Source organism: Myotis myotis, unplaced genomic scaffold (assembly GCF_014108235.1).
Source record: "Myotis myotis isolate mMyoMyo1 unplaced genomic scaffold, mMyoMyo1.p scaffold_m19_p_1, whole genome shotgun sequence".
NCBI lineage: Eukaryota > Metazoa > Chordata > Mammalia > Chiroptera > Vespertilionidae > Myotis > Myotis myotis.
In genome coordinates, this window is record NW_023416313.1 from 165,915,052 (window position 1) to 165,928,387 (window position 13,336).

The 13,336-nt window shown below is 38.0% G+C and overlaps 1 protein-coding gene across 3 annotated transcripts in view; it reads right to left on the reverse strand.

Annotated features, from left to right (window-relative positions):
• The window catches only part of FBN1 (fibrillin 1), a 237,974-nt gene that overhangs the window by 61,470 nt on the left and 163,168 nt on the right, over window positions 1-13,336 (reverse strand). For all 3 annotated transcript variants that reach the window (XM_036300753.1, XM_036300742.1, XM_036300760.1), the window contains 5 exons: window positions 12,816-12,941; window positions 10,722-10,847; window positions 2,452-2,574; window positions 2,192-2,314; window positions 552-677 (listed from right to left, as the gene is read on the reverse strand). In XM_036300753.1, coding sequence (XP_036156646.1) covers window positions 552-677; window positions 2,192-2,314; window positions 2,452-2,574; window positions 10,722-10,847; window positions 12,816-12,941 — 624 coding nt within the window. The remainder of the gene's footprint in view (window positions 1-551; window positions 678-2,191; window positions 2,315-2,451; window positions 2,575-10,721; window positions 10,848-12,815; window positions 12,942-13,336) is intronic.

Below are 13,336 nucleotides of genomic sequence, written 5' to 3' on the forward strand. Positions count from 1 at the left end.
ATCATGACCTATGACATTACCCCAAAGGGTCTCCTACTGGACAGATTTGTAAAAGACATTTAGAGACCATGTGAGACATATGTACCCAAGACATTATTCTATGTGGAAAATACTATCTGCTCGCTGTTATTTTAAGGCTTCTATTTCCAGAAGCCAAACCATAGCAGAGACTCAAAACTGTGTTTCTATATCTAAAGAGAATCCTTCAATAGGCTATTCCCAGGGGACCAGCACTTTGCGTTCCTTCCCCCAGCAATGGGGACAAATAGATTGCATTGAGTTAAACACACGTGGTGATCTCTTCTCACCTATGACCAACAAGTGTACTGTTGCAGACTATCTGGCCAAGGTTTTGAATATGAAGCTTATGGCCAGAGAAGATTTTCTCTGCATAAAGAAAAATGATCTGGCTGGAGACTTAATCCCTCCACAAACTGAGTTGATGAGATTGAAGCCGAAACACATTTCAGCTAAAAAATAAAATCAGGAATGTGTAAATAACCTAATCTCATCAGGCTTGCAAGGCCCCCAGCAGCCTCCCCAGCAGTTACCTTCGCAGGCTTTCCCATCAGCACTGGGCACAAAGCCCATGTCACATTCACAGCGGTATCCTCCCGGGGCGTTCAGGCACTGGCCATTGCCGCACAAGTTCAGATTCTCAGAGCACTCATCCAGATCTGCAGCCAGAAAGAAACACAAGTTACTCTTTCTCCATTAGTTTTCCCACTCCTCAGGTTCGACAATTTTTATAATTGTCAGCTTCCTGAGTGTGGTGGTGTTTGGTCACACTTTGTCCTTGACACATTTAAACTCACTTTTGAATGCTGATATTGAATATTCTGTGAACCTGGTGTTCAGATGCTAAATCATCACTAATGACGTAAAATGAATAAGTTAAACAAATCATTCCAACCAAGGATTTTTCCAGCAGAATTATCCACATGAAGACACATCCATGGCAGGAAATAACATAGCATGGTTTGTGCCTGTTTTTCAAATTTCAGGTTCAGCTCAGAGGGGAAGCAAATGAGCTAGAACAACAACGATAGAGGACACCAAAAATTCCCATCTGCTTAATCTTACCGAGTTTTGTTAATAATCATGGGCATTAAATATCAAACACAAGAATCATATGTGCCTAATACATGAAGCACTCAATATTTTCTAAAAAGTAATAAGAGGTTTATGCTGACCAAACTTCACCGGGTTAGGTAAAAGCAATTTCAAGTATGATACAACTTGCAGAGAGTTACAAAGAACTCAGGTAGGTCACTTACTGGGCCCTTGCCTCTTTTTTTGTTTGAATGACTTCTTCTGAGCAAAGTGCTCAGAATAAATTAACACTTCAAGTCATGTGAGCAGCTATGCTACATAGTGGTCAATGAGAAATGGATCTCGGTATCTTATTTAATACCAAAGCCCTGACATAAAAAGTGTTATCTGTTTTTACGTGTTCATGGAAGTATATGTATCATACAGGGTGGGCCAATATAGGTTTACAATTGTGAGTACTCGAAACAGTTTACTCTTGTACTATTATTTATTTATTAATTCTTATATTATTTATTATTATTAACCTACTTTTGCCCACCACTATATTTACACAATCACATTTCTAATCATCTATATTGAAAAAAAATGTAGCAATTCATGTTAATTCCATGACTATTAATTATAACTGAAGAAAAATGTCATTGATATATTGTAAAACTGGAAGTGAATGAATTCCTTACAAAGCAGTTGGGAAATTCTTGCTTATACCAATGTGGGGTGATAATGATGGCAGGCTGTGGGAGAAAAACATATACTGCCAACATGATCCAGCACATAGCTTCCTACAGCAAGCTCACTCTCAAGTACGGCATGAAAAACAAGTCAACAGTGAGAAATGGGCACAAAAATATAAAAACTAAGGCTTATAAAAGGAAGTGTGACTTGTTTTAAATTAATGACACCATTAGATACAATGAGATATATAGAGCACTAATAACTATATACATATATAATCAGCTTCTGAGGTTTTCCTAACTGACCTAGCTCCAAATTTCCATCCCACAAGGATCTAGTTTCAAAGAACTAATCTTTTATGTTGAAGACATCCATAACTGACACAGCCTTCAAAAAAGAATTGGTCTGAAAGACCTTGCTTCTCTGACTGCTATTTATACAGTTGTTTCCATCACAAACCTACCTGTGCAAGTGAAGCCATCGCCTGTGTACCCTTCTTTACAGAGGCAGCGGTAGGAGCCCATGGTATTCTTGCAGTCTGCATGCTGGCTGCACATGTGGGTTCCATTGGAGCATTCATCCAGATCTGAAGGAAACAGAACATTTCATTATGAACATAAAGTGTGTCATTGAACATCAATAATGCACACATTAGATTTTTCTTTACAGAATTCATATAATCTCTGCAGTTCATGGGAAAATGTCTGTTATTTTCCAACGCACCAGTGCACTTAATGCCATCTCCGATCCATCCGGGGCTGCAGCTGCATTTGAAGCTTCCTGCTGTGTTGGTACATACGGCGTGTCTGTCGCAATTGTGTGCTCCGATTTCACATTCATTGATGTCTGAAAAAAGAAGCAGCGGTTTTTAAAAAAAGTTTATAGCACAGATGCCTTTTTGGCCTTTTAAGTTGTAGCGATAGGAACTTAGTAACATCAAAAGTGGACTTACTTTCACACTTCCCACAGTAAAATATATATTGGTTTAACATCCACCTAAATACTCTACAAAGATTGAACAGCTTTAAATTTCAATTTATAAAACAACAACATGATGCTACTTGCTATTATTGACTCTAATTATTTTCCATTATACTGTGTAACTGTCTAGTCACTGCAAAACAAAAGGAAACATTTCCCAGTTGACCTTAAAAAGTGAGTTGCCTCATGTTCTGTGATATTAACACTCATGGTCAGGCGTTTCTATATCCAATATTTTTATTAAGTCAATCATACAGACAAAGGAATGCAATGTGTTGGCATATTGGAAATACTATATGTTGAATATATTTTCTATATTCATATTCTATGTTTTCTATATTCATATTCTATATATTGAATATATTTTATTCTTAAATGTAAAACACTATTATTTAATTATGCTTTATTTTTATAACAGTTTTACTTGAGGTATTGCTAATTTAAGCATTTGCAGAGAATTTTCCTTAAGGCTGTGTGTGAACCTTCTTTTCTCTAGCTTCTCAGAGTCCTAGCACGTTGGAGACCCAAGTCTTCTTGCATGGTTCATGTAAAACTCAAATCAATCCAATGGAGATGTCTCTGAAAAAGGAGTACCAGATGAGGGTCACTCTACTAAGACTCCCAATTCTTGAAAGTTCTCCATTCTCTAAATTTTCCTTTCCAAATTTAGCCAAGATAGATTCTCTAATATAAAAATGTTACAATAAAGAATTTAAATGGGTTTTTTTCCTGTGAAATTTTAATTTATTGTAAGATTTATACATTTGGTCTTTGTCTCCATTTCTGCCACAGAGCTCTTAAAACCTTGGAATTTCCTAAGTGATGAGAGTGAGGAAGGTCTCTTTTATTATGGATAATGGGGTGACTGTAGGCAGGAGGGCTGGTTGGAAGGAGAACCATCCCTCTGATTAGAGGCTTAGAACTTTCAGTCCCACTCCCCTGACTTTAGGACAAGGTATGGGGAGAGGGGTTGGAGGGTGAATCAATCCAAGGCCACTCATGCCTATGTAAAGAAGCCTCCATAAAATTCCAAAAGAACAGGATTCGAAGAACTTCCCAGTTAGTGAACACTTGGAGATTCAGCAAGAGCGTGCCCTCTAGGACAGAGTTCCACACCCCTTCCCCATGTCTTGCCCTATGCGCCTCTTCCATCTGGCTGTTCCCGCATTACATCCTCGTATAACAAACTGGTAATCTAGAGAATAAACTGGTTTCCTGAGTTCTGTGAGCTTCTCTGGGAAACTAATCAAACCCAAGGAAGAGGTGTGGGAACCTCTGATTTACAGGATTTGTAGCCAATCTGTCAGAAGCACAGGTAACAAAACTAGACTTTCGATTGGCACTTGAATTGGGACAGTATTGTAGTACTGAGCCCTTACCTTGTGGACTCTGACACTATCTTCCTGAAGCCAGTGTCCAAATTTCATTGAATTATAGGACACCTTGTTAATGACCAGAATTGGAATTGGTACCATCATCTTATTTCCTAAAATTAATCCATTAGATAAGGAAAGCCAGGCATCTAACCTCATAATCAACTTTTTTATTAACTAAGAACAAGAGCTCATAGGTATGGATGACTCTATAGAGAAACCAGTGCCTAACACAAAATTTGGGTCAAGGAGGATAATTTTGGCCTACAAAACGTTGCAAGAATTTTCAGTGCTCGCTTGAATAGTGGCATGAATAGGAAACTGGGCAAGCAACTTATGTGTACCCTTTTGTTTACTTAAGAAGCCCAATTAAATTATTTGAAAGTGTTTGCAAACCCGCTGTTTGCCAAATATTTCATCTGAAACTCTGACATGGTCCTAGGCTCTTTGGCTTCTTCAGAACTTCTAAGAAACACAAAATAAAATAATAAAATTTCCCTACCAAGTTATTTTGCAGTGTCACTAATCATCATAAGGTGAAAACACACCTGAAAGTTCTTACAATTACAACGTATTCCATAGGTGACTTTAATGTAACCTTGGCAACCACATGAACTTATTGAGTTATTAACAGGTCAAGGGAGGCACATACCAGGCAGCTTTAGACATGTGATTGGGAGCTTTAACCAACTGGATAAGTGAGCCGGGCACATTCCAAGGCCTGCCCAGGTATAATAGTGCTAAGTAGGCACAGGAATTCAAGAAAGTAAGCCTGACCTAAAGGGCCCCCAACCAGAGCCATGGACATGTCTCTCTTCCTCAGATAATCACGCCCCTCAGAGGAGTTAATGATGCAAACCAGCGCTTCCTGCAGAGTCCTCATAATTTCCCTCCTTTATTTGTTATGATCTCTGAATTAGGTAGAAACAATGAGCTTCAATTGCCTAAGTATTGAAGCCTCCAAATGTTACAAAATCAAGAGATTTTCTAAGTGGAAAGAAACTAGAATTCTACTTTCCTTATCCTCAGTTTCCAAGAGGAAGAGACAGAGGTCCCCAAAGGCAGGGGGGCTTTTGAGGGCCTCACAGCCAGTGAGGGGCGGAGCCAGGACCACCAGGAACTCACTTTCCCCGTCCACTGCTTAGTGCTCTTCCCCTTAGGCCCCGGCTGCCTAATTGGGCTGATTTCTTTAGGTACACCCGGACTTTATTCTAAGTCCTGCTTTATGGAGTTTTCAAAACCTTGGTGAGTTTAACAGGCTCATAGAAGTCTTCACTAATCTTTTCTACTAAGTGTAATTTTCAGAGATTATCATAGCCTGTCAATCTAGTCATTCTGTAATCCCTTTCTTTCCAGTTTTCTAGTGACCAAAGTTACCTTTATTTTCATATGGATTATTTTTAACTTTCCATATTTAGTGTTGCAATTAAAAAAACGACAATTTCTTTTAAAATGAGAGGCGCCCTGGCTGGTGTGCTCAGTGGTTAGAGTGTCAGCCCGAACATCAAAAGTTCTCGGGTTCAATTCCCAGTCAAGGGAGCATACCTGGGTTGCAGGTTAGATCCCTGGCCTAGTGGGGGCATGTGCAGGAGGCAGCAAATCAATGTGTGTCTCTCTCCCTCCCACTTCCTCCCTCCCTTCCACTCTCTCTAGGAAGCAATGGAAAGAATACCCATGCATGAGGATTAACAACAACAACAAAATTAAAAATAAAAGGAGATTCTCCCTCCTTTTTAAATTATTAATAATATGCTAATATAAATTTCTAATTCAAGAAAAGATGTGCAATTTCACCACACATTTTCAAGGTGAAAAGAAATTATATTTGCAAGAAGCCATGTATTATGGGCTTTAGGGTACGAGGAGAGAGTAACTCAGGAGCCAATATGCAATTCCCCATTTTGTGAATATCTGTATATCATCATTTCAACGTCTTACACTCTCAGTATGCGACACGTGAATTAGAAAGACTTGGTCATAATTTAAAGGTATCTCTGAATAAAAAGTGACTGCATGTATGTATGTGCACACATGTGCCAGCTATTATTCCTTAATTGGTTTTGTGGCAGACTTGGGCCTAAGACTGCACCTCATTATAAAAACAAACAGAAGGGGAAACTGAGCCCTAAGAAAAACAAGCAAACAAAAATGCTGCATTCTCATTACAACACTCTAGTCCTCAGTAATGTGAAGGAAACATAGCACTCGTTTGCCAAGAACATCTCTTTCTGTACAAATGTTCTCTTTCCCCCACAAGTTTGCTCCAGACAGAAAATTCCTTTTTAAGATTAAGAATAAAGCATAAGCCAAGGAAAGCAAGGGAATTCAAACTTACGGCTGACACTGCAGCCTCCATAACCCCAGAGCTGCCTCACAGACTCAAAGGTCCTATTTGCAGGGCTCCCTGGAAGGGCAAGGGTGTGGCCTGAGCAGACCCCAGGCGCAGGCTTGGGTGTGTTCCACTGCCATTTGAACAAGGGCTGTGCTCTGAGCTGCTTGGCCGCCTCTGGCCATCAGACAGGGAGAGGCTGTATCGCCCACACAAACACCTGCATTCCCACCATCTGGGCATCAGTCACGTGGTGACCCTAGTCCAGCAGAGCTGACACACTGTGGCAGCTCCTTAATTAGGCACTGCGGAAGAGGACGTTTGAGTGAATGGAGAGGCCAAACGTGAAGGCTACTTGGATTTCTTCATTTGAATCCAAATTTGGAGCCAAGATAATTTAAGTGAACACCCACTGAGTTTCCACAGGCTGACAGCCAGTGGAGAACAATTAGCGGCGATAAGAAGCTGGAAGAAAGTGGGTGCAAATTGTCACTGAGTGCTGGTGGTTTTGAAGTATATGATTCTCTCTCATGGACCCACTAGCAACATTTCTCAGGTAGAAGGAAGCACACAGTTTGAGAAATGGCATTACCAAGAAATCCCGCTATTTTAACTCAAAACAACTGATGTTGATGGTATACCTTGCTAACTGATTTAGTGAGCACATGAGGGTGGAAGGTTCTTGCAAATTAGCTTGTGAAAGCCAGGACCCACCAAGGATGGCACCTAGCAGCAACGTAGTTCCTCTTTTTCTGATTGGTTGTCTAATGACAATTAGGCAAAATGAGCAGCAGAAGCCTTGCATGGGGCCACAGAAACACTAACCCAGCAAGCTCCCTCAAGCCAGGGACAGAGAGCTGTGTTCTAGATTCAAACAAATGTACTTTCTTCCTCCATTAAATCGAACATTCTCCTCAAACCAGGATTTGGACAATGCTTACGAAGAAAAAAGAAACCCTTAACATCTGTGTAGGCTGGGAATGTAAGTCAGTGGGTGGATTCTGAACACTGCTAAAGTGATGGGGGGCAGGCGGTGGGGAGAAACATGTTTATTTGTTAAAATGGAAACAATCAGTAATGACAAGGGAGCTGAAATATTTAGACAAAGCTGTAATGGAACCCAGAGGACATTTTTCTCGTTCTCGTGAAACAAAGTTCCTCCCTATGAAATAGCACACATACTTTTATAATTCCTTTACAGTCTCTTATTTTAAAATTTATATATTATGTATATTATACATATTATGCTTGTATAGAAATATATATAAGATATTCATCAAAAACATAGTTCCAGGTCTGCTCTTCATTGTTATTTGTTGTGTGGCTTGCTTATCCCATTAGGCGAGAACATATCTGTATTTATATTAGTTGCCTGGGACATTATAAACACTTGTGTTTAACATGGCTATCACCAAGGTAACCTGCTAGTATTCTAAGTTGGGAATGACACTAATTTTAAACTAAAAGCAGGCTAAAAGAGCCCTAGTTACATGGGATTAAAAACTATTTTGGCTCCTATTTTTTAAAACTTGTTTTTAAGTATACCAGATGTGCTGCCAATTCCTGTTTGTGTAAGTCATTTTCAATCAGATGTGATACCCTTGGTTGTTAATAACAGTACTTACAGAGGCCCTCTTTTTCTTTCCCCCCAAATGCACCCCCTCCTTCCTTACTTCACTGCAGGGTGTTCACACAAGGGGAATGCTTATCTGATTTCTTCAAGCTCATGAACCAATGGAAGAACCAGGAATAAAATCTGGAGTTCTTCTGCCTCACAGGAGAAGAGCATCGGCCACACTGGTATGATATCAAAGGGGCCATGAGACTGGAGTCTTCTCCCTACAGTGCTATCTGGGTTTTACGAAATTAAAATTCATCTTAGGCTATAATTTAAAAGTAGGTGGATGTTGACGCTTGGGAAGAGAGAGAGTAATTTCTTGGACTTCAAATCTATGTTTTCTGTTCACACAATTTACTGAAAGATTGCTGTTCGTACAGTAAAACTGATGTCATCTTATCTCATATGATATACACAGCTCTTCTCACCATAGTCTCAGTATCTGTGCAAACTCACTCACCACCAAGCCTTTTAATATAAAGGGGGAAGATTTTTCTTTCTTAAAACTGACTTCAAGTGTGTGTCAGTAAATAGTAGTATAGAATTTTGCTAGACTACAAGTTATGTCTTCAATTAAAAGGCTTCTAGACACTGTCTACGTCTCATTTTACAATAACAACAGGAGCTACCATTTATTGACTGGCTACTGAATGTCAAGCACTGTGCCAAGGGCATTATATCTCACTTACCTAAAATAAAATTAACATCGCATGAAAATGTAAGCTGTCTTCATGGGTGAAAGGCCTAAAATAATTGGCCTCTGCACATGGCCCTCTTAGCTGGAATTTGGAGCATACAATTCTAGAAATATCTTTTTCTTATAGCTGAAGAACATCCCATTAGATTAACTTCTCCCTTCTTAAACATCACTATTCCCTGGGGTAAATTTCAGTGAGTTCAAGTGAGCCAAACATTGGCATTAGCCTCTATTAAGTAAAATGCAATATGGAACTGTACTACCTTTCCCTTCATTACTGCCAGACCCCTCCCCCCCAATCCCAAATTCTCTATTTATACTGGAAGCTAAAAATAAAGCTTACACCATAGATGTAGTGATCTAAGCATCATTTTTACCCCAGAGACCACATGAGGAGTTGAGATTTTAAACACTGTGCTAATAGAATGGACCCCCTAGCCATGCTTCATATGAAGAGTAATATAGTGAGGATGAAAAGCATTCCAACTTCATGCTTATTTTTATAATTTGGCTAGAATCTGCCATTTTTGAACCAATAGTAATATTATTGGTGTTATTTTGTATATCTATAACTTTGAAACTTGGTATTATTGCACAGCTTAAAATGATAATATATTTGGGGGTTTTCTTGGAAAATGTTGCTATAATTTAGAAAAGGATCTGTACACTTACCACATTGCCAATCTGAAAATATTTTAATGTTCATTCTAAGTCACAGGGGCTTGCCAAACTGGCATTTGGAATTAAAGTCTGTTATTTGTAAAGAAATTATGCAGTTACCTAATTCAAGCTCACCATGGTCTCTATTATGTTTTAAATTATGTTATATGCCATAATCTATTATATAAATAATTACTGAAAAATGTTGCTCATTATTCTACATACTTAACACATCATTGTCTCAAGTTTGAAAATAACAACTAAATACTCCAAAACAAAATCACTCACAAAGAATTACCTCTTTTATTTGACATTTAATAGAATAACCTAGAAATACTGTGAAAAGATTTTCTTGGTTCCTGGGTCGATGCTCAACCACTGAGCAACCCTGGCTGGGTGTAGAAAGATTTTTCTTATTGAGATTATGTGCTATTAGTATTAGACAACCAAAATTACAAAATGGCTTAATTAGCACTACATAAGATTTGTTAAGTCCCAGGAATAAAGACCTATGTGGGCTAATGCCACTTAATACATCAAAAGCACACTAACTTAAGGAACTAGAAGACTGATGAGAATTGATGAAATATTTGAATTATAGGATATGCTTCTTTAAAAAGTTATGACCGTAAATAAAATGTTGGCAGTGGAGGTTATTGAGAGAGGCTTGCTTTAATACAATCACGTGCCAGTTAATGACAGGATACATTCTGAGAAATGCATAGTCAGGCAATTTTGTTGTTGTGCGAAGACCAGAGTGCACTTACACAAACCTAGATGGTGCAGCCTCGTACTGTAACTGGATGTGCTGTACCGCTACCTGACTGGCTGTACAGTAGATTTGTTCACATGAGCATCACCACAGAAACATTGAGCTATGACATTACCACAGCAAGAGCATTTCTAGGTAATGGGAACTTTTCAGCTCCATTATAATCTTATGGGACCACTGTTATACATGTGGTCTGATGACCTATACATTATATGTGGTGCACAACTGTAAAGGGATATGACTGTCTGGTAACTAGAATGTTAATTACTTCGATATAAAATGTGATTTTAATTTCATAAAAATGTGATATTTATAGTATTAGTTATAGTGGTAATTTATCCAATATGCCTTGTTTAATAGGTAAAGAAAAAACTTGCAGCTTAGATCCAATCTATAGTTAGACAAATTTGAAAGAAGTATAGGATAAGTTAATAAAAAATATTATACAAAATGCTTTATAATGTAATTAAAATGTTAGTAGATCTAAAATTTGTATTAATGTATAATTATGGTAGCAGTCTCTTAACCACTTAATGTTTTATTGTCCGATTTAAAAAACATACCTGTACAGCCAGTTTTTCCTTTTTTGCCTGAATATCCCATGTCACAGTGGCAGATAAATGAGCCTTTCGTGTTTTCACAGCTTCCACTTAGACAGATATTGGGATTCAAGTCGCATTCATTAACATCTGTAAAACATAGATATCATTAATGTATATAACCATTTATTTGATATCAGTGAGTACTTTTCCCCCTAGATAATGCAACTTTGCTAAATAAATCAGAAAGGGTGAAATACTTCCACTCAAAAAAATGCACCAGATCTGTGGAGCTCAATTCACATGTCCTTTCTACATTGCAGGCTCGCCGGCACACTGGCAATTTATCTGGGCCATAAGCAGGAGGTCAAGTAAGCAAAGAAACTGATGGACTCTAGGCTAAGTATAGAGCCTGTTTATGTGACAGTCTAGAAAACTTTTCAAAACAGCATATGATGCTGCAAGATGAAACTTTTAATTCAGTTTGCATGATGCCAACAAGTTAGTTTCCACATTTTTAAAGATAGGACAGATAAACTAGTAGTCTTAGTGTAGGGAGTTACAAACTTCACTTTTCCCCCAAATTTAAAGTTATTTACTTTGTTATGACATTCACTTTCACTTCTGGGACTACACAAATATTCAGTAAGGGTTTTCTGAAGCTATAAATGTGATACAATTTAAATATTTTCAATTTTAAATTCCTGCTTCTAGCCAAGATGGAGTAACTGGCACAGAATTTACCTTCCCACCTGAAGCAACAAAAGGACAATAAAGGCAACAAAAGACAGTGATCTCAAAGAAAGAAAACAAACTAAATGAGTTCTATGAAGCCCCAGATTACTATGTAGGGAGAGTTTTAAGTCCCTGGCATAGAGAAGGGGTGACAGATGGAACCAGGTATTGTCCCTGGGGCAAGGAGGTGAAGCTGGAAGTCCTGAAAGGCCCAGGTCACTAGAGTTCACAGGGCAGGGCAAGGGACAGATGGAAACTGCACAGCAAGAAAGCATCCAAATACCTGCAAAGGGGCCCAGTCAAGTATTCAGATGAGTACTGATCAATGGATTCATGCAAGGAAACTACTCAAAGCTGGGGGAAGTACCACCCACAGGAATTAGAGGAAACAATCATCAGCGTTCACGGAAGGCCTGGACTCGTGCCTCTTCCTACCAGTTTGGAATATCCCAGAATTCGCAGGGGTTTGGGTAGAGTGTCCAGAAGGATCTTGCCACAATAATGGAGCAAAATTAGCCCAAGACTAACTTTTCTTAAAAGCGTAATAGCAAGATTTTGAAAGGATCAATCTGTTTCCAAATAACTTAACGGAATTACATAATAAAGCTCAAGAATATTTCTAGAAATCCAAAAATATCTAGCACCTAGAAAGTAAAAATTTATAATGTCTGGCATCCAATCAAAAATTACCAGGCATTCCATGAAGCAGGAAAATATGAACCATAATAAAAAGTCAATTTACTGAAATGACTCAGAACTGACACAGATGACAGAATTAGTGGAAGAGGACATTAAAACAGTTATTATAACTGTATCCCATATGTTCAAAAGCTAGAGGAATGAATGAACATATCGAATAGAGACACAGAAATGTGAAAAATACCTAAATAAAATTTTAGAGATGAAAATGATGTCTGAGATAAAAAAAATATACTGAACAGGATTAAAGGCAGGTTAGATATTGCAGAAAAGTTTAACAAATTTTAATACATAGCAGTAGAAATTCTAAAACAAATGCAATCAATTCTAGAGGTATTGCATTTTGTCAGAAATAAATTTTGCTTGCTTTTAGTTAAACATTTTAAAAGCTTAAACTAATTATAGCAGGAGGGCTAAGTGGACAGAAATAATGCATAGACAAAATCAACTCCATCTGGAGTTGACCAATGGTAGCTCATCTACATAACATATCTGACAAGAGCATCATATCACAGTCACAAGGAAGTTGCTTTTTGAAATGCCAGTTCTGGAGTATTAGCATTATACCCCTAAATATCCTTACTTTTCATATAGGATCTATCAGCTCCCCAAACTAATCTTTATGTAATTTAACAGTACTTGTGAATAATCAGAGAAAATGGAAAATTCTGTTTCTTTGCTTACCTACACAAGTCTTCATGTCTTCAGATGCCATGAATCCATCATAACACAAGCACCTGTACTCTCCAGGTATGTTGGTACACTGACCACCATCACAGATATTGGGGTTATCTTCACACTCATCAATGTCTGCAGAGAATAAAACCAACAATGACCTGTTGTTGATATTGGTTCTCTTAATTCAGTGACTCAAGTTGAATGGACTCAGCCCACTTGCATTAGAGAATTAGGTCTCAAATCCAAATGAAGCTTTTCACAGAACATGCTATCAGGAGAGATCCATTTTCAAGATTCCAACATACTGTTCAAGGTCAAGGTTCACATCCAATTAAAAGTCCATCATTTAATTAGCAATTTTATCTGATATGAATTTGTCATTCAAAAATGATTATGAATCCTATTTTTTTCATGAAATTTAAATTCCTAAAGTCTATCATCTTCTGTTTTAATGATATGTTTAAAGTGAAAACTAGTTAATAAGCATATCTACTCAGATGTAATTTTAGTAAAAATATTTCCAACAT